Source organism: Oncorhynchus mykiss, chromosome 7, assembly GCF_057628025.1.
Source record: "Oncorhynchus mykiss isolate SJ-2025 chromosome 7, ASM5762802v1, whole genome shotgun sequence".
Classification (NCBI taxonomy): domain Eukaryota; kingdom Metazoa; phylum Chordata; class Actinopteri; order Salmoniformes; family Salmonidae; genus Oncorhynchus; species Oncorhynchus mykiss.
Genome location: NC_143028.1, coordinates 64,373,991 through 64,394,397, shown reverse-complemented (window position 1 = coordinate 64,394,397; position 20,407 = coordinate 64,373,991). Strand labels below are relative to the sequence as shown.

Sequence of the window (20,407 nt, the reverse complement as noted above, 5' to 3'; positions counted from 1 at the left end):
TACATGATATCATCAGGTTTATTTATCCAGACATACACATGATATAATATAACAGAGTCATTATGTTATTTTAAGTAAAGGTCTATTAATATAACAGACAAAAAGGTGAGCAATCAATCTCTGTAGTGTGATTATTTTGGCAGTGATAGGCCTAGTCAACATCAATAACATGATCAAAACAATAACGCTAATAATATCAATGATTAGGAAAATCATTTTTCTTATAAAGTACGGAGTGAATATTCCAAAAGCATCTAAAGAGTAAAACATACTTTATTGAATACATTCACTTTATTGCAAGGTTTTCCTAAGCAAGCATATGATTTTTCACTTTTTTATTTGCATAGTTCAAGCAGTTTGTGTATTTTCCCAAAATAGTAGCAGTTAATATTATTATTAAGATATACGTAGTTGAAATAAGAAATATGTACATTGACCAATGTGCTAAATCTCTCCACATCATTATTAGCCATAAATGCTTTATTTGTTATCAAATATTGGACACCCCTTATTTGGCTGTTTTGTATTTCTCAACACATCTGATGCCAATTGTTTCAAAAATACCTATATTTTCAAAATCAACCAAAATCAACCATTTCCAAAATCAATTCTTAAAAGCAATAAATAGCCTAAATAAAATATTTCTCCAACAATTGTTCCCCAATGTCATAAAAAATGCTAAACATTCCTGATTACTTGTTAAAAATGTAACCTGTTGGCTGAAATCTTATTTGAATCATAAAATACCCATGTGTCTAAAAAAATATGTAGTGCATCTTTTTCACCTTGTTTTCCCTTTCTCAAAACAAGAAAAAATAGAACTATTTTCCTCAGACCTGCTGTTGTTTTTTTTGCTTCGTGAGATTGATAATCTGCTTTGTGTTTACACGTTTCACCTACCATCAAACATCTTGGCTGGTCTGAAGAAACATGTCTTTCAGTACAGACACAACATTACCTCTTGAGCCAATATGACAAAGAGAGAGAGAAACAGAGGGAGGGATGGGAAAAAGAGACAGGAAGAAATGGGTGGATAGTGATAGGAGGGAGGATGAATGAAAGGCAATAAAAAGGGCTGGACTTTCGCAAAGGCCACAGGTTAGATCTGGAAACACTGACAGTAATCAACTGACACACAAACAGATTTTGTGTCAAGAGAGACAGACCAAATACAAAGGATAGGTCAACAACTTGCATGGTAGGAATGCAGTAGAAGCAGAATAGGGCACATTACTGCACCATTAAACGTCCTTCACTCCAGATAGAAATCCTTTCTTCCAACCCTTACCAGGATATCTCTATCTGTTTATCTGTCTGATCAGAATGACATGATCAACCATCTCTATATGCTAAAATAGCTTCAGACTTCATCATGGCACTGTTTAATATTAGGGATATGATACATGTAGGATGCATTTTGTTTTCTGATATTTATGCACTGTAAGCTGGCTGTGATGCAAGTTGCTGGTCCATCTTAACACAAGTGTTTCAACTAGCAGACTTACAATTCTAAGGTCACTTCTTTTTTCCACTGACATCTTTCCACATACTTTATACTGTACTGTATGTATATATATTTTTATACCTGTATATGTACAGTACCAGTCAAAAGTTTGGACATACCTACTCATGCAAAGGTTTTTCTTTATGTTTAATATTTTCTTCATTGTATAATAATAGTGAAGACATCAAAACTATGAAATAACACATGTAATCATGTAGTAACCAAAAAGGTGTTATAAAATGTTTTACTTATTTTAGATTTTAGATTCTTCAAAGTAGCCACCCTTTGCCTTGATGACAGCTTTGCACACTCTTGGCATTCTCTCAACCCGCTTCACCTGGAATGCTTTTCCAACAGTCTTGAAGGAGTTCCTACATATGCTGAGCACTTGTTGGCTGCTTTTCCTTCACTCTGCGGTCCAACTCATCCCAAACCATCTCAATTGGTTTGAGGTCGGGTATTGTGGAGACCAGGTCATCTGATGCAGCACTCCATCACTCTCCTTCTTGGTGAAATAGCCCTTACACAGCCTGGAGGTGTGTTTTGGGTCATTGTCCTGTTGAAAAACAAATGATAGTCCCACTAAGCACAAACCAGATGGGATGGTGTATCACTGCACAATGCTGTGGTAGCCATGCTGGTTAAGTGTACCTTGAATTCTAAATAAATCACTGACAGTGGCACCAGCAAAGCACCTCCACACCATCATACCTCCTCCATGCTTCACGGTGGGAACCACACATGCGGATATCATCCGTTCACCTACTCTGCATCTCACAAAGACAAAGCGGTTGGAACCAAAAATCGCATGTTAGTACGAAAGGACAGATTTCCACCGGTCTAATGTCCATTGCTCGTGTTTCTTAGACCAAGCAAGTATCTTATTCTTATTGGTGTCCTGTTTTATCATAGCGCTTGATGATTTTTGCAACTTGAAGAAACTTCAACGTTCTTAACATTTTCCGGATTGACTGACCTCCATGTCTTAAAGTAATGATGGCCTGTCATTGATCTTTTGAGGTGTTCTTGAGTTAATATAGACTTGGTCTTTTACCAAATAGGGCTATCTTCTATATTCCAACTCTACCTTGTCACAGCACAACTTTGGCTCAAATGCATTAAGAAGGAAAGAAATTCCACAAATTAACTTTTAAATAGGCAAACCTGTTAATTGAAATGCATTCCAGGTGATTACCTCATGAAGCTGGTTGAGAGAATGCCAAGAGTGTGCAAAGCTGTCATCAAGGCAAAGGGTGGCTATTTTGAAGAATCTCAAATATAAAACATATTTTGATTTGTTTAACTCTTTTTTGGTTACTACATGATTCCATGTGTGTTATTTCATAGTTTTGATGTCTTCTCTATTATTCTACAATGTAGAAAATTTTAAAAATAAAGAAAAATCCTTGAATGAGTAAGTGTGTCCAAACTTTTGACTGGTACTGACTGTATGCATGGATTTTCTCCAGACATTTAGCTATTGACGTACTATACCACTGAAGAAAGGTCCTAGCAGTGAGAGGAGTAAGAGAAGACAGTGGCTTTATTGCTAAAGGTGTTTGGGCTTTACTTACATCTAGATTCACAGTTACCAGAGTCAGAATGGGTCTTCCTGTAGACAGTCACACACATACACATCCAGGTTCCAACCAGCTCGGGGTGTAGGCAGAAGAGGGAACCGAAGGGGATAGCCAAGCCTGGAGAAGGGGCTGGGAGGCAGGCACAGTGGGACAGGTAAGTGTTCAACAGGTGTGTTCCTCACCAGGGATGAGAGGGTTGGAAAGGAATAGAGAGGGGGGGGGGGGCTCATCAAGCACTGCTATACACCCATCCACACCAGTGGATTGAGGTGGGAACGAAGGGTGTGTGTGTGTTTACTGTGCGACACCACTAATAGCCCCATTAATAGCCTCTGAGGGTCAAGGGCTGTTTAACTGAGTTAGAGACAATGACCCAGGGGCCAATCAGAATCAAGACTATATGACCCAGGGGTCAAATAGAGAGAAGACCACATTGCTCTTAAGATGCCGTATTCTGTTCTGGTACCGTTCTGTTACTGTTACTACTTTTATCTCTTTATGGTTCTTGAACCACCCCTCTGTTCACCTCCTTCTCCTCTGTGACCTTTTTCTGTTACACTAAACACATCAGTCTCTGATTTGTTCTACTACTCTCTGCACCAATAAAAACATTCCTCCATTCTTCCTAAAGTCCAGCTCAGCCAGTCCTCTTCCCTAATCATCTTAACTGAGATCTGTGCATCACATACAATAAGTGCCCTCCTGAACCGTTCAGTCACAAAACTCTACTGTCCTTATCTTCTGGTCTCTGTGGTCCTTCTAATCTTTCCATAGCAGATACCGTTCTGAGCTGAGTAACAGAGAAACACTGTCTCACTGTCTGTTTAGCATGGCGGAGGCCATGTTAGAGTAATGTACTGTATACACCCCATGCTCTATGGCTAGTTTAGTAGCTTCAAAAAATTGTGTACACCGAAAATTGTGAAAATTACAACATTGTGTTTTGTTTGCTTTTCCTGCCCTCATAGAGAAGCTCTTTTCTACCAGGCCTAGGCTGAGAGGAAGAGTGTAAGTGTGATAATTGACAGAGGGAGAGTGGAGATTGCTGTTATAGCAGCCCCTGGGGTGGGTGGGAGGTGTGCACATAAGTTTACGTTTCTCCATCATTAGTCTGTTTGGCTTGAAGACGTCCTCAGGTGGCCAACTTTCCAGACTTCCTGTGACAGCTTCCTTTTTCCTGTTGTGTTGTTGTGGAAGTCGTTGGGTTTATACACCGGCGGGCGTGCGGTCAGAGACTAAACAAAACCAGTTTCTTTGGGCTTATTCTTTATATTCCAGTGGATCCTCAGAAGGATGCTCCATCAAACCTAACGGCAGCCAGAGCTTGAGCTAGACATGAAAAAGGGAGAGAGGGATAGAGATAGACATAGGAATAGAGACAGAGATAGAGACAGAGACAGGGATAGAGATAGACATAGGAATAGAGACAGAGATAGACAGAGACAGGGATAGAGATAGACATAGACACAGGAATAGAGACAGAGATAGAGACAGAGATGGAGACAGAGATAGACACAGAGACAGAGATAGACACAGAGATACACAGAGATAGAGACAGAGATAGACGCAGAGTTAGAGGCAGAGATAGACACAGAGAGACACAGAGATAGACACAGAGAGACACAGTGATAGACACAGAGATAGACACAGAGATAGATACATACATAGGTGCAGAGATAGACACATAGATATACACATAGATAAACACAGGAATAGACATAGAGATAGACACAGAGACAGACACAGAGACAGACACAGAGACAGACACAGAGACAGACACAGAGATAGAGACAGTGATATAGATAGAGACAGAGATAGATACATACATAGGTGCAGAGATAGACACAGAGATAGAGACATAGATATACACATAGATAAACACAGAAATAGACATAGAGATAGACACAGACACAGAGACAGACACAGAGATAGACACAGAGATAGAGACAGTGATATAGATAGACAGTGATAGATAGAGGGAGGACGGGAAGGAGAGAGAGAGAATACACTTTAACTCCAATAAAACTCTTAAAAAACATTCAAACAGAGACACAATGAAAACTGAAAGCAAGGAAAGGAAATGCATTCGAACTCATATGAGATCCCATTCTGTTATGTCTTCGTGTGACTCTAAATGCTAATTTGACCACAGGACAACTCTCTGTGATGCTTCATTTTGGTAAACCGCTCCAGGCCAGTTTGAACCAATCACAGCTGAGAATCCTGTTGCACAGTACAGGAAGTGCCCCTGTTATGTGGGAGAGTGGTTATTGAAGGGATTCAATAGCTGTCACAACCAGGCCAAGAAAGCCGCAGCGCAACATCAACTTGAGTAATTTTCCAGCTAACATACTTTCCCTGCATAGTTGTAATTTTGGGTAAAACAAGTCCACAATGGTCTTAGGAAATGTGCTGATTTATCAAAAAAACAACAACAACAATGATCATAGAAAGTCATGGAAGTATGTTTGGTGTGAGTATATGGACAATAGACCCTGAACATCATAAGCCAAGCAGAAAGACATTAGGTTTGAACCTAATACTACCCATGGACTTCAAGGTATTTTAAGGCATTGCAGTCTTGTGCTATTGGTGTACGTCTGCATTCAATTTGTGCATTTGGTTTTTGTAAGGGCCATGTGTGATCCTGCCAATGTTTAAAAGTAAGGCGGATATCTTGAGTTGTTTTTGCCAAACACAATGAAAGGGAAATAAATCAGTATAGTTTTTGAGGTTTGATTTCTTGACAAGAAATGACAAGAATGTCTTCTGGAGGGCTTATAAAGATAATGGTTGCATTACCGTCGCAACCACCCAGTGTCGATCCCTCAATATTTAAACTAACTCAAATATCTGGTATTCATCCCAGTCTGATATGATAAAACTAAAGTGCTGACAGTCAGAGCGATCCTCTTATTATTAGTTGAATGTGATGTCTGTTATCTTCAAAGTCTGAAACAGCAGTTTATCATTATCTGGGTTCATTGCTGAATATGTGTTGGATGTGGAAGCCTGGCTTTATTCAACGTGAATAGCTCTAAATTGACTGGTCCAAGGCAGAAAAATAGAGGCTGCATCCCAAATGCCACCCTAGTCCCATAGGCCTCTGGACAAAATGGGGAATGGGGTGCCATTTAGGACACACATGGAGCAACATCAGGCATGCAGAGCCAAAACCACTGAGTGTTGTCAGTAATAACAGCTTAGCCCCACTGATCTGACCATGTGATAATAGTAATAACAGCTTATCCACACTGATCTGACACAGTGATAATAGTAATAACAGCTTATCCAAACTGATCTGACACAGTGATAATAGTAATAACAGCTTATCCACACTGATCTGACACAGTGATAATAGTAATAACAGCTTATCCATACTGATCTGACACAGTGATAATAGTAATAACAGCTTAGCCCCACTGATCTGACACAGTGATAATAGTAATAACAGCTTATCCATACTGATCTGACACTGTGATAATAGTAATAACAGCTTATCCATACTGATCTGACACAGTGATACTAGTAATAACAGCTTATCCACACTGACCTGACACAGTGATAATAGTAATAACAGCTTATCCATACTGATCTGACACAGTGATAATAGTAATAACAGCTTATCCATACTGATCTGACACAGTGATAATAGTAATAACAGCTTATCCATACTGATCTGACACTGTGATAATAGTAATAACAGCTTATCCACACTTACCTGACACTGTGATAATAGTAATAACAGCTTATCCACACTGACCTGACCCTGTGATAATAGTAATAACAGCATATCCACACTGATCTGATGATGTGATACTAGTATAACAGCTTATCCACACTGACCTGACCCTGTTGTAATAGTAATAACAGCTTATCCATACTGATCTGACTCTGTGATAATTGTAATAACACCTTATCCATACTGATCTGACCCTGTGATAATAGTAATAACAGCTTATCCACACTGACCTGACTCTGTGAGAATAGTAATAACAGCTTATCCATACGGATCTGACTCTGTGTTAATAGTAATAACAGCTTATCCACACTGACCTGACTCTGTGAGAATAGTAATAACAGCTTATCCATACTGATCTGACTCTGTGATAATAGTAATAACAGCTTATCCACACTGACCTGACCCTGTGATAATAGTAATAACAGCTTATCCATACTGATCTGACACTGTGATAATAGTAATAACAGCTTATCCACACTGACCTGACACAGTGATAATAGTAATAACAGCTTATCCATACTGACCTGACTCTGACAATAGTAATAACAGCTTTTCCACACTGACCTGACACTGTGATAATAGTAATAACAGCTTATCCACACTGATCTGACCCTGTGACAATAGTAATAACAGCTTATCCATACTGATCTGACACAGTGATATTAATAAATAACAGCCATAAATCTTAAAAGGATAGTTCACTGCTATATCTGTATTGATTAATGGTTTCCTTACCTTACAAAGAGTACAGTATATGGAAAGGACTGGTAGTAATATACTGTTGGTGTATGTTTATTTTGGTACACTTAGCAAAAATCTCATGTTAGCACTGGCCATTGAGTGCATTCTGAATTGTTTTCCAGTTAGTGAAACAATTGAGCAAAGCAGATAGTAATAAAAGGTAACGATAAAAGATCCCTTGATGTCCACCTGCTGCAATTGGTCAAGACATCACCTGAGGGAAAAACAGAGAGCCCTGCCTAACCAGGAGAGGTAGGAGGTACGGTAACCAGCGAGGGGTTAAGGGGGAGTGGGGGGTTAAGGGAGGAGGAAGGTGTGTTCGGTGGGCGGGGACTCACCTTCACAGACTCACACCTTCATGATGTGGGCGGAGTCGGAGAAACCAGTGGAGGAGGGGGGAGGGGCCAGGCTGGTCGGGGAGGTGAGGGGGCTGGGGGCGCACTGGGCTGGAATGGAATTGGGGTGTGACGTGAGAACGAGCAAAACAAATAGCAAAACATAAAGGTGTAAAGCAATTTAAAAAGGGTAGGTAGAGTGAGGGAGATAAAACAGGGGAGACTGTGCACTCACATCACCTCACTAGCATAAGATAAATGGTGCTTAGCCTGTAGCTCTGTACTGAGGAAGCAAGAGGATGTAGCAAGTGTACTATGATAAAGCCTTTGCACCTAGATCTGGAGTTCACCTACACACATTCAGAGCACTTAGGCTCTGGAGCCTAAGGAGGCTAGACAAAAAAAAAATAGTTGCTATCTGGCATCACCAGAGAAACACAGATACAGTATAAAGCGCAAACTTGGTTTGAACTCTGTGCAGCTGGACCATGTTTTTATGACCATGACTGACAGCAGGCAGCACATAGAATGACTGAATACTCATGGTGTGGCCGAGGTGAAATGGCTAGCTAGTTAGCGGTGGTGCGCGCTAATAGTGTTTCAGTCGGTGACGTCACTCGCTCTGAGACCTAGAAGTAGTTGTTCCCCTTGCTCTGCAAGGGCCACGACTTTTGTGGCACGATGGGTAACGATACTTCGTGGTTGATGTGTGCAGAGGGTCCCTGGTTCGAGCCCAGGCTGGGACGAGGGACGAGGTGAGGGAGGAAGCTGATAAGAGTTGATAAATCAAGCCAGTTTTGTTTTTCAACAGCTCATCACTTAAAGCTGACAAGATGATGTTCAATTTCCCGTAATCATAAAGTTAACTGTGATGCCATTGTGAATATGTGGTTGGTTGTGGGTAGGGGGGCAGAGACAAAGGGTAAGCAGTAAAAAATTGAGTCATAGTTTTGAGCAAACGGAAACTGTCGATCTAACTATATAGTCTTTGCGATCTTCAAGGACTATATAGTAGAGCCTCTTGGTAAGACAGTGGAGCATCAGCGTTTGTAGTGAATATTGTGGAGAGTGGAGGAGTGGGGTAGTGAGACAGACAGTGAATATTGTGGAGAGTGGAGAGTGGGGGTATTGAGACAGACAGTGAATATTGTGGAGAGTGGGGGTAGTGAGACAGACAGTGAATATTGTGGAGAGTGGAGGTAGTGAGACAGACAGTTAATATTGTGGAGATTGGAGGAGTAGGGGTAGTGAAACAGACAGTGAATATTGTGGAGAGTGGAGAGTGGGGGTAGTGAAACATGCAGTGAATATTGTGGAGAGTGGGGGTAGTGAGACAGACAGTGAATATTGTGGAGAGTGGAGGTAGTGAGACAGACAGTTAATATTGTGGAGATTGGAGGAGTAGGGGTAGTGAAACAGACAGTGAATATTGTGGAGAGTGGAGAGTGGGGGTAGTGAGACATGCAGTGAATATTGTGGAGAGTGGAGAGTGGGGGTAGTGAGAGAGACAGTGAATATTGTGGAGAGTGGAGAGTGGGGGTAGTGAGACAGACAGTGAATATTGTGGAGAGTGGAGAGTGGGGGTAGTGAGACATGCAGTGAATATTGTGGAGAGTGGAGAGTGGGGGTAGTGAGAAAGACAGTGAATATTGAGGAGAGTGGGGGTAGTGAGACAGACAGTGAATATTGTGGAGAGTGGAGAGTGGGGGTAGTGAGACAGACAGTGAATATTGTGGAGAGTGGAGAGTGGGGGTAGTGAGACAGACAGTGAATATTGTGGAGAGTGGAGAGTGGGGGTAGTGAGACAGACAGTGAATATTGTGGAGAGTGGAGGAGTGTTGTAGTGGGACATGCAGTGAATATTGTGGAGAGTGGGGGTAGTGAGACAGACAGTGAATATTGTGGAGAGTGGAGAGTGGGGGTAGTGAGACAGACAGTGAATATTGTGGAGAGTGGGGGTAGTGAAACAGACAGTGAATATTGTGGAGAGTGGGGGTAGTGAGACAGACAGTGAAGATTGTAGAGAGTGGGGGTAGTGAGACAGACAGTGAATATTGTGGAGAGTGGGGGTAGTGAGACAGACAATGAATATTGTGGAGAGTGGAGGAGTGGGGTAGTGAGACAGACAGTGAATATTGTGGAGAGTGGAGGAGTGTTGTAGTGAGACATGCAGTGAATATTGTGGAGAGTGGGGGTAGTGAGACAGACAGTGAATATTGTGGAGAGTGGAGGAGTGGGGTAGTGAGACATGCAGTGAATATTGTGGAGAGTGGAGAGTGGGGGTAGTGAGACAGACAGTGAATATTGTGGAGAGTGGAGAGTGGGGGTAGTGAGACATGCAGTGAATATTGTGGAGAGTGGAGAGTGGGGGTAGTGAGAAAGACAGTGAATATTGAGGAGAGTGGGGGTAGTGAGACAGACAGTGAATATTGTGGAGAGTGGAGAGTGGGGGTAGTGAGACAGACAGTGAATATTGTGGAGAGTGGAGAGTGGGGGTAGTGAGACAGACAGTGAATATTGTGGAGAGTGGAGAGTGGGGGTAGTGAGACAGACAGTGAATATTGTGGAGAGTGGAGGAGTGTTGTAGTGGGACATGCAGTGAATATTGTGGAGAGTGGGGGTAGTGAGACAGACAGTGAATATTGTGGAGAGTGGAGAGTGGGGGTAGTGAGACAGACAGTGAATATTGTGGAGAGTGGGGGTAGTGAAACAGACAGTGAATATTGTGGAGAGTGGGGGTAGTGAGACAGACAGTGAAGATTGTAGAGAGTGGGGGTAGTGAGACAGACAGTGAATATTGTGGAGAGTGGGGGTAGTGAGACAGACAATGAATATTGTGGAGAGTGGAGGAGTGGGGTAGTGAGACAGACAGTGAATATTGTGGAGAGTGGAGGAGTGTTGTAGTGAGACATGCAGTGAATATTGTGGAGAGTGGGGGTAGTGAGACAGACAGTGAATATTGTGGAGAGTGGAGGAGTGGGGTAGTGAGACATGCAGTGAATATTGTGGAGAGTGGAGAGTGGGGGTAGTGAGACAGACAGTGAATATTGTGGAGAGTGGAGAGTGTTGTAGTGAGACATGCAGTGAATATTGTGGAGAGTGGGAGTAGTGAGACAGACAGTGAATATTGTGGAGAGTGGAGGAGTGGGGTAGTGAGACATGCAGTGAGTATTGTGGAGAGTGGAAAGTGGTGGTAGTGAGACAGACAGTGAATATTGTGGAGAGTGGAGAGTGGGGGTAGTGAGACAGACAGTGAATATTGTGGAGAGTGGAGGTAGTGAGACAGACAGTTAATATTGTGGAGATTGGAGGAGTAGGGGTAGTGAAACAGACAGTGAATATTGTGGAGAGTGGAGAGTGGGGGTAGTGAGACATGCAGTGAATATTGTGGAGAGTGGAGAGTGGGGGTAGTGAGACAGACAGTGAATATTGTGGAGAGTGGAGAGTGGGGGTAGTGAGACAGACAGTGAATATTGTGGAGAGTGGAGAGTGGGGGTAGTGAGACATGCAGTGAATATTGTGGAGAGTGGAGAGTGGGGGTAGTGAGACAGACAGTGAATATTGTGGAGAGTGGGGGTAGTGAGACAGACAGTGAATATTGTGGAGAGTGGAGAGTGGGGGTAGTGAGACAGACAGTGAATATTGTGGAGAGTGGAGAGTGGGGGTAGTGAGACAGACAGTGAATATTGTGGAGAGTGGAGAGTGGGGGTAGTGAGACAGACAGTGAATATTGTGGAGAGTGGAGAGTGGGGGTAGTGAGACAGACAGTGAATATTGTGGAGAGTGGAGAGTGTTGTAGTGAGACATGCAGTGAATATTGTGGAGAGTGGAGAGTGGGGGTAGTGAGACAGACAGTGAATATTGTGGAGAGTGGGGGTAGTGAGACAGACAGTGCATATTGTGGAGAGTGGAGAGTGGGGGTATTGAGACAGACAGTGAATATTGTGGAGAGTGGAGGAGTGTTGTAGTGGGACATGCAGTGAATATTGTGGAGAGTGGGGGTAGTGAGACAGACAGTGAATATTGTGGAGAGTGGGGGTAGTGAGACAGACAGTGAATATTTTGGAGAGTGGAGGATTGGGGTAGTGAGACAGACAGTGAATATTGTGGAGAGTGGAGGAGTGTTGTAGTGAGACAGACAGTGAATATTGTGGAGAGTGGAGAGTGGGGGTAGTGAGACAGACAGTGAATATTGTGGAGAGTGGGGGTAGTGAGACAGACAGTGAATATTGTGGAGAGTGGGGGTAGTGAGACAGACAGTGAATATTGTGGAGAGTGGGGGTAGTGAGACAGACAGTGAATATTGTGGAGAGTGGGGGTAGTGAGACAGACAGTGAATATTGTGGAGAGTGGGGGTAGTGAGACATGCAGTGAATATTGTGGAGAGTGGGGGTAGTGAGACATGCAGTGAATATTGTGGAGAGTGGAGAGTGGGGGTAGTGAGACAGACAGTGAATATTGTGGAGAGTGGAGAGTGGGTGTAGTGAGACAGACAGTGAATATTGTGGAGAGTGGGGGTAGTGAGACATACAGTGAATATTGTGGAGAGTGGAAAGTGGGGGTAGTGAGACAGACTGTGAAACAGGCAGAGCCAGAGATAAGAGTTTGGTGAACTATCTTCCCTGCTAGCGCCAGACGTTCCATAACATTCCATTCTAACTTGCATTTCTCAATGGAAGATTATCACCCTGGAACATCTGGTGCCAACATGGCAACACTTTCATAAGTGTTGGATAGTGGAGTCGTTTGCAGACAGACAATGAGGTTTAACTAGGAGTTACATTGAGTTACATTGGGATTTTAAAGTTGATGGAAATGGCCCTCGTTGTATATTTTATCCCCAGATGTATTTTTATAACAAGGCAGTTCGACTAGGTTAACCTCCAATCTAATCACATCACAGCAGTTAGGGATGTTGAGTGTGATGCAAACAGCTGGAGAAGGTTTGAACACGTGTGGTTGGTGGTGGACATGTGTATCATAGTGGCAGAGAGAGAAGGGGTTTTGGATGGCGGTGGGGGGTGTTGCAGTAACACATCACCACTCGTCGCTGGGGGGTCCTCTCAATGACAGGGGGGCGACGGGCCCGGGGTGGGCAACAATAACCGTGAGGGGGATAACCGTAGCGACAAGGTGGTCGGTGTGGTGGCGGTGGGGCGGCAGGCTGTGGTGGCGTCCTCACCGGAGAGCAGACGGGAGCGTCGTGAGGCCTCGGTGGCCAGGGCACAGGAGATCTCAATCCTCTTCTCCTGGTCCTGGAGCTGCTGCTCTGGGTTACCCTGGTGGTGGGAACCAACCCCCTCAGTAGGACCATCCAATAGGGGAACCACGTTCTGGAGACTGGAGGGAGTGATGGGCAGAGGGGAGGGGGAGAGGAGGGCGAGAGAGTGACAAAGAAAAGAAGTAGAGCGCAAGAGAAAGGAGATTAAATTATACCTTTTTATACAGAATATGTGGCATCCCATCATTCAGATATGAATCAGATAATCAGTAGATGGGAGAACGTTTAGCCAAACTTTGGCTAAATACACTGCTGTACTGTGTGAGAGCTGTGTTAGATAGTAGTTCAGTAGTGTCTGTACATACTTTGATTTGGCAATGAGCGTCTTGATCCTCTCTACTTTCTTCTGTTTCTCCTTTTGCTCCTCTGGGCTGAGAGGAGTGTCCACGTCCAGGTAACGCTCCGGAATCAGACCCTTGTCTGGAGTACACAGCTGAGGACACAACGAGTTACAGATGAGGTTTGATCATCTTTTATTTTATGGCCCACTATTTACTTGGTTTGCAATTAGAAAAAACATTACGTAAACAAGTAGTGACCAATTGTGGGAAATTGTTTGAAGCCAGCACACACTAAAAACAAACTTTTCTATATAGGGCCAAATAAGGATAATTTAGCTCGTAATAATAGCAGAACCGTTTATGGTGCAATAAAGAACCACTCCTATGATTCAATAAAAAATATAAACAAAAAGGCTCTATATAGCACAAAAAAAACAACCCTTTTTGGTACTGTATAGAACCATTTCAATGTTCTGGAAATAACCATTTGAAGAACAATACTGGGTTACTTTTTCTGGTTAGCAATATTATATTGTTACAATTCCATAGGTTTAATTATTGTGAGTTTGAAACAGGTGTGCTAGATCTGAAACGACTGGGGGTCCCTGAGGAGAGAATTGAGAACCACTGATTTACACATCACTTTCAATTGACACAAGCCATACATGAGTCTTTCACAAAACACCATCACTAACAATTATCATATTTAACATATAACAGATGAAATCAACTGGAATGACTAACTCACGGCTGCACAAAAAGAGCTGTGATCAAACCATGCCCCAAAAGATTCTAATGAGCCGCCTCCTCTACATCTTCATTACCACTTAGTGTGTACTAACAGGTGAGGGACCTGACGGAGTGGTGCCAGGAAAATAACCTCTCCCTCAACGCCAAACAAAACAAAGAAGCAGAAAAAAAGCAGAGGGAGCACGACCCTATCCACATTGACAAGACCACGGCGGATAAGGTGGAAAGCTTCAAGTTCCTCGGCTTCCACATAACTGACGATCTGAAATGGTCCACCAACACAGTGTGGTGAATCACCGCCTGGTACGGCAACTGCACCACCCACAACCGCAGGGCTCTCCAGAGGGTAATGCGGTCTGCCCAACGCATCACCGGGGGCATACTGCCTGCCCTCCAGGACACCTACAGCACGATGTCATAGGAAGGCTAAAAAGATAAAGGACATCAACCACCCGAGCCACAGTCTGTTCACCCCGCCATCATCCAGATGGCGAGTTCAGTACAGGTGCATCAAAGCTGGGACAGAAAGACTGAAAAACAGCTTATATCTCAAGGCCATCAGACAGTTAAATAGCCATCACTAGCCAGTGACCACACGGTTAATAAACCCTGCACCTTAGAGGCTGCTGCCCTATGTACATAGACATGGAATCACTGGTCACTTTAATAATAGCCCAATCTTTTTCAATTTTCGCCTAAAAGACATACCCAAATCTAACTGCCTGTAGCTCAGGCCCTTAAACAAGGAAATGCATATCCTTGGTACCATTTGAAAGTAAACTCGTCTCTCCCGAGCCAGTACGGGAGTTGTAGCGATGAGACAAGATAATAGCTACTAAAACAATTGGATACCACGAAATTGGGGAGAAAACGGGGTAAAATTCAAAAAAGAAATGGTTAGCGCCTACATTTTGCGACCGAGACAGGGTTTCTGGATACTCCCGTAAAGCCCAGCTCATTGGCTATCTAGCTTGACCCCGATTGGTGCTTATTTGACAAAGATACAGTCCTTCAAGTGATGGCCGCCCGCGTCATCGGCGTGCCATGAAGGCGTCGCTCTCTGACCAAATATGGTGTCCATAGGATATACTACACCCCTAATGATATATATAGTGAAGTCTTGTTACCATCTAGGATATCGGAGGAATACATACAAACGTGATTTGACTCGTTCAAACAACGATTAGGGTGAGATTTTCACAGATTCCTTTGTTTGCAAATTGAACAAGTGGAAACACAAAATCGATCACCCGCGATATATGGACCTTTTTAGGATATGAAAAATAATTTTATCTAACAAACGATACTTCATGTTATCTCTGGGACCCTTTGGATGATAAATTAGGGCATGATTTCAGAATGTAAGTATAAATTTCACCTCCAAAGGTGAATTTATCAAACCTATTGGGTTGAAAAAGGTGTTTTGTTGTTGGGAGCTCTCCTCAAACAATAGTATGGCATTTGTTGCAGTAATAGTTACTGTAAATAGGACAGTGTAGATATATTAACAAGAATTTAAGCTTTCAGCCGATATAAGACACTTTTATGCACCAACATTTGTTGTTATTCTAAAATATGCTATCTTGATAGCTGCATCTTGATAGCTGCATCTTGATAGCTGCATCTTGATAGCTGCTATCTTGATAGCTGCATGATTTACAACTATCCCATTGACGGAACACTAATCCTTAAGAATGAATAACGTTTACATACCGCTTATTAATTTCATATGTACATACTGTATTCTATTCTACTGTATTTTAGTCAATGCCACTCCGACATTGCTCATCCTAATATTTATTTATTTATTCATTTCATTATTTTACTTTTAGATTTGTGTTTGTTCTTGTGAATTGTTAGATATTACTACACTGTTATAGATATCACTACACCCACAAAAACATCTTCTAAATTGTTAATTATCACTGCATTTGTTTTATACCAGACAAATACCAGCTGAAAGAGCTCCACAGAATGAAGTGTTACTGAGCACAACTATATCACATCACACTTGGATCATAGTCACATAATGATTGTAACACATAGTGTGGTTGTTGGTCAGAGTGTGTCTAACCTCTTTGCTGATGTCCAGGTTGTACTGGTCAGGTTCCATCTGTATCCGTCTGAGGCGAGCAATCTCCTCCCGGGGTGACTCTTGTACCCCCTCGCCCCGTACTGCAGCCTCCAGGTCATTGATGTCCACCTCATGGGTTGTCAGCCTCCGCCTCACCTGGACACCCACACACAGAGATAACCAATCAGGAAAGAGACTAAGAGGCCGAGCCAAGGGCTCAGCCAATCAACATGGCCCGGAAAGATAGACAAGAGGCCAGAGCAATATACTGGATCTTCCTTTGTAATACATTTCAACATACAGTACATATTCCTGGTGTCTAGCTCATAGAGGTACATGTACTGTACCAGTCAAAAGTTTGGACATGTACTCATTCAAGGGTTTTTCTTTATTTTCAATATTTTCTACATTGTATACTAGATTCTTCAAAGTAGCCACCCTTTGCCTTGATGACAGTTTTTCACACTCTTGGCATTTTCTCAACCAGCTTCATGAGGTAGTGACCTAGGAATGCATTTCAATTAACAGAGGATAAATTCATTAGTTACCAGCCTCAGAAATTGCAGCCCAAATAAATGCTTCACATAGTTCAAGTAACAGACACATCTCAAAGCAACTGTTCAGAGGAGACTGGGTGAATCAGGCCTTCATGGTCGATTTGCTGCAAAGAAACCACTACTAAAGGATGCCAATAATAATAAGAGACTTGCAAAAGGTCAAGAAACACGATCAATTAGACCGGTGGACATTAGACCGGTGGAAATCTGACCTTTAGTCTGATGAGTACAAATTTGAGATTTTTGTTTCCAACCGCCGTGTCTTGTGAGACGCAGAGTAGGTGAACGGATGATCTCCACGCGTGGGTGGCACCGTAAAGCATTTAGGAGGAGGTGTGATGGTGCTTTGCTGGTGACACTGTCCGTGATTTATTTAGAATTCACGGCACACTTCACCAGCATGGCTCCCATAGCATTCTGGAGCGATACACAATCCCATCTGGTTTGCACTTAGTGGGACTATCATTTGTTATTCAACAGGACAACGATCCAAAATACACCTCCAGGATGCCGCTCAGCCATCGGTCATCCATATACTTACATGTACATATTAGGTAGTTGTTGGAGAATTGTTAGAGTACTTGTTAGATATTACTGCACTTTCAGAACTCGAAGTACAAGCGTTTCGCTACACTCGCATTAACATCTGCTGATGTGTGACACATTTGATTTGATTTGATTTGTAAGGGCTACGTGACCAAGAAAGAGATTGATGGAGTGCAGCATCAGATGACCTGACCTCCACAATTATCCGAACTCAAACCAATTGAGATGGTTTGGGATGAGTTGGACTGCAGAGTGAAGGAAAAGCAGACAACAAGTGCTCACCATATGTGGGAACTCCTTCAAGACTGTTGGAAAAGCATTCCAGGTGAAGCTAGTTGAGAGAATGCCAAGAGTGTGCAAAGCTGTCATCAAGGCAAAGGCTGGCAAGACTGGCTACTTTGAAGAATCTCAAAATGTTTGTTTAACACTTTTTTGGTTACTACATGATTCCATATGTGTTATTTCATAGTTTTGATGTCTTCACTATTATTCTACAATGTAGAAAATAGTAAAAATAAAGAAAACCCTTGAAGGAGTAGATGTGTCCAAAGTTTTGACAGGTACTGTACATGTAAATAGAAGAGAGAGCCTACCACTCTGTAATTGGTACCAGCCTGGCTACCCAGGTTCAGGCTGCGTCTCTTGTCCCTGACGGAGCTGCTCTGGTTCCTACGGATACGCTTGTTTTGCTCCTCAACGCTCATCTTGGACTTCACCTCCGCCGGAAACACCGCACTCTTCGGACGCTCCTGGGAGAGGGGAATGACATGGGAATAACTTGTCCATCATATGATGAAGCATCAAATGTATTGCTCTATAAAATATAAATTTGACAGCACCATTCAATATACCTGACATAGGCCCACCACCACAACATAAAGGCAACATCAATGAGTAACACTATTCTAATACAGTGTAGTTACAAAACATAATGTGTATGTATCATATAATATAATGCATATAGTTTGTGAGTTTCCTGAGCTCCATAAAGCCCTCTCTGGCATGCTGCCTACCCTGGAGATTCCATTAGGCACCTTGCAGTTGCGTTGGGAGATTCCATGGTCGTAGGATTGGCCCTGGTCCTCCAGGGGAGACTTAGTCCTGGGAGGAACGATCCCCACTGGACAGGAGAGAGACAAACAGCATGTCAGAGGATGACACAGGTTGTGTCCCAAATGGCACCACATTCCTATATAGTGCACTACTTTTGATCAGGGCCCATAGAGCACTATGTAGGCAATAGGGTGCCGTTTGGGACGCAGACACAGAGGATCAGTCATTGGGGTTACATAATCCAATCTATTATTATGTAAACAATTGACTTTAATAAGGTACACCTAGTTCTGAGGACTAGTAATCTAATTATATTTGTATATACAGTAAATACTCTGATATTTTAGATGATGATGTTCTTTCATTTCTGAATATAAACAGGATTTCGTTCCAATGAGTCTGTTATCTAACAGTTTGGGATTAGATCAGAAAAAGTTTGCATAATACCCCCTTGTAATAATAACCCCATAATACCCCCTTGTAATAATACCCCCATAACACTCCCTTGTAATAATACCCCATAACACTCCCTTGTAATAATACCCCATAACACTCCTTTGTAATAATACCCCCATAATACCCCCTTGTAATAATACCCCCATAACACTCCCTTGTAATAATACCCCCATAATACCCCCTTGTAATAATACCCCATAACACTCCCTTGTAATAATACCCCCATAACACTCCCTTGTAATAATACCCCCATAATACCCCTTTGTAATAATACCCCCATAACACTCCCTTGTAATAATACCGCCATAACACTCCCTTGTAATAATACCCCCATAACACTCCCTTGTAATAATACCCCCATAATACCCCTTTGTAATAATACACCCTTAACACTCCCTTGTAATAATACCCCCTTAACACTCCTTTGTAATAATACCCCCATAACACTCCCTTGTAATAATACCCCCACAATACTCCCTTGTAATAATACCCCATAACACTCCCTTGTAATAATACCCCCATAACACTCCCTTGTAATAATACCCCCATAATACCCCTTTGTAATAATACCCCCATAACACTCCCTTGTAATAATACCCCCATAACACTCCCTTGTAATAATACCCCCATAACACTCCCTTGTAATAATACCCCCATAATACCCCTTTGTAATAATACACCCTTAACACTCCCTTGTAATAATACCCCCTTAACACTCCTTTGTAATAATACCCCCATAATACCCCCTTGTAATAATACCCCCATAACACTCCCTTGTAATAATACCCCATAACACTCCCTTGTAATAATACCCCCACAATACTCCCTTGTAATAATACCCCCATAACACTCCCTTGTAATAATACCCCCATAACACTCCCTTGTAATAATACCCCCATAACACTCCCTTGTAATAATACCCCCATAACACTCCCTTGTAATAATACCCCCACAATACTCCCTTGTAATAAAGCATTTATAATAGATTATTACATAGTTTATTCATCATTTATGAATCATTACTCTCACAACTGTAGGGTTAGTGAGCTAGGTCTTCAGACATTTATAAACAACTTTGAAAGTATTTCATAATTATTCATAAGATGTTCAATATGAGTCCTCATTTACTAATCATTAGTTCAATATTTTTGGTCTATTTATACTTTATAAATACTTTTTTTTAAATGTTTTGAGTGAGCAGTGTTATTTCTCACAAAAAGATGGAAATGCCATTGGTAGGCATTCCAGCAGTACATGATGCTCCTTAAGGTCTCAAAATGGCCCCTAGAACATATCACACAATACAGAGGATGTTTGGAAAAATATATTGACATTTTTTTTATCCAAAACAGTAAACACTTTGATGCTGTGTAAAGTATTTTAAAAAATCTGAAAATTGTAACATTAGCATTTGTTGGCAGACTTTTCCACCAAAACCAAAGTGTGGATTGCAGTCACTCATTAGAGCACTCATAAAGTGCTTGAGAGGAATGGAAACAAACATCTG

At 42.2% G+C, this 20,407-nt stretch overlaps 1 protein-coding gene across 20 annotated transcripts in view; it reads right to left on the bottom strand.

Moving 5' to 3' along the window:
• The window catches only part of LOC110529011 (pleckstrin homology domain-containing family A member 6), a 237,392-nt gene continuing 216,985 nt past the window's right edge, over positions 1-20,407 (bottom strand). For 18 of the 20 annotated variants that reach the window (XM_090241734.1, XM_090241730.1, XM_036983963.2 and 15 more), the window contains 7 exons: positions 18,405-18,511; positions 17,985-18,140; positions 16,289-16,444; positions 13,489-13,616; positions 13,085-13,242; positions 7,906-8,013; positions 1-4,413 (listed from right to left, as the gene is read on the bottom strand). In XM_090241734.1, the coding sequence (XP_090097860.1) occupies positions 7,916-8,013; positions 13,085-13,242; positions 13,489-13,616; positions 16,289-16,444; positions 17,985-18,140; positions 18,405-18,511 (803 nt within the window). In that variant the 3' untranslated portion in view covers positions 1-4,413; positions 7,906-7,915. The remainder of the gene's footprint in view (positions 4,414-7,905; positions 8,014-13,084; positions 13,243-13,488; positions 13,617-16,288; positions 16,445-17,984; positions 18,141-18,404; positions 18,512-20,407) is intronic. The other 2 variants (XR_016497387.1, XR_016497388.1) reach the window with 1 other exon arrangement.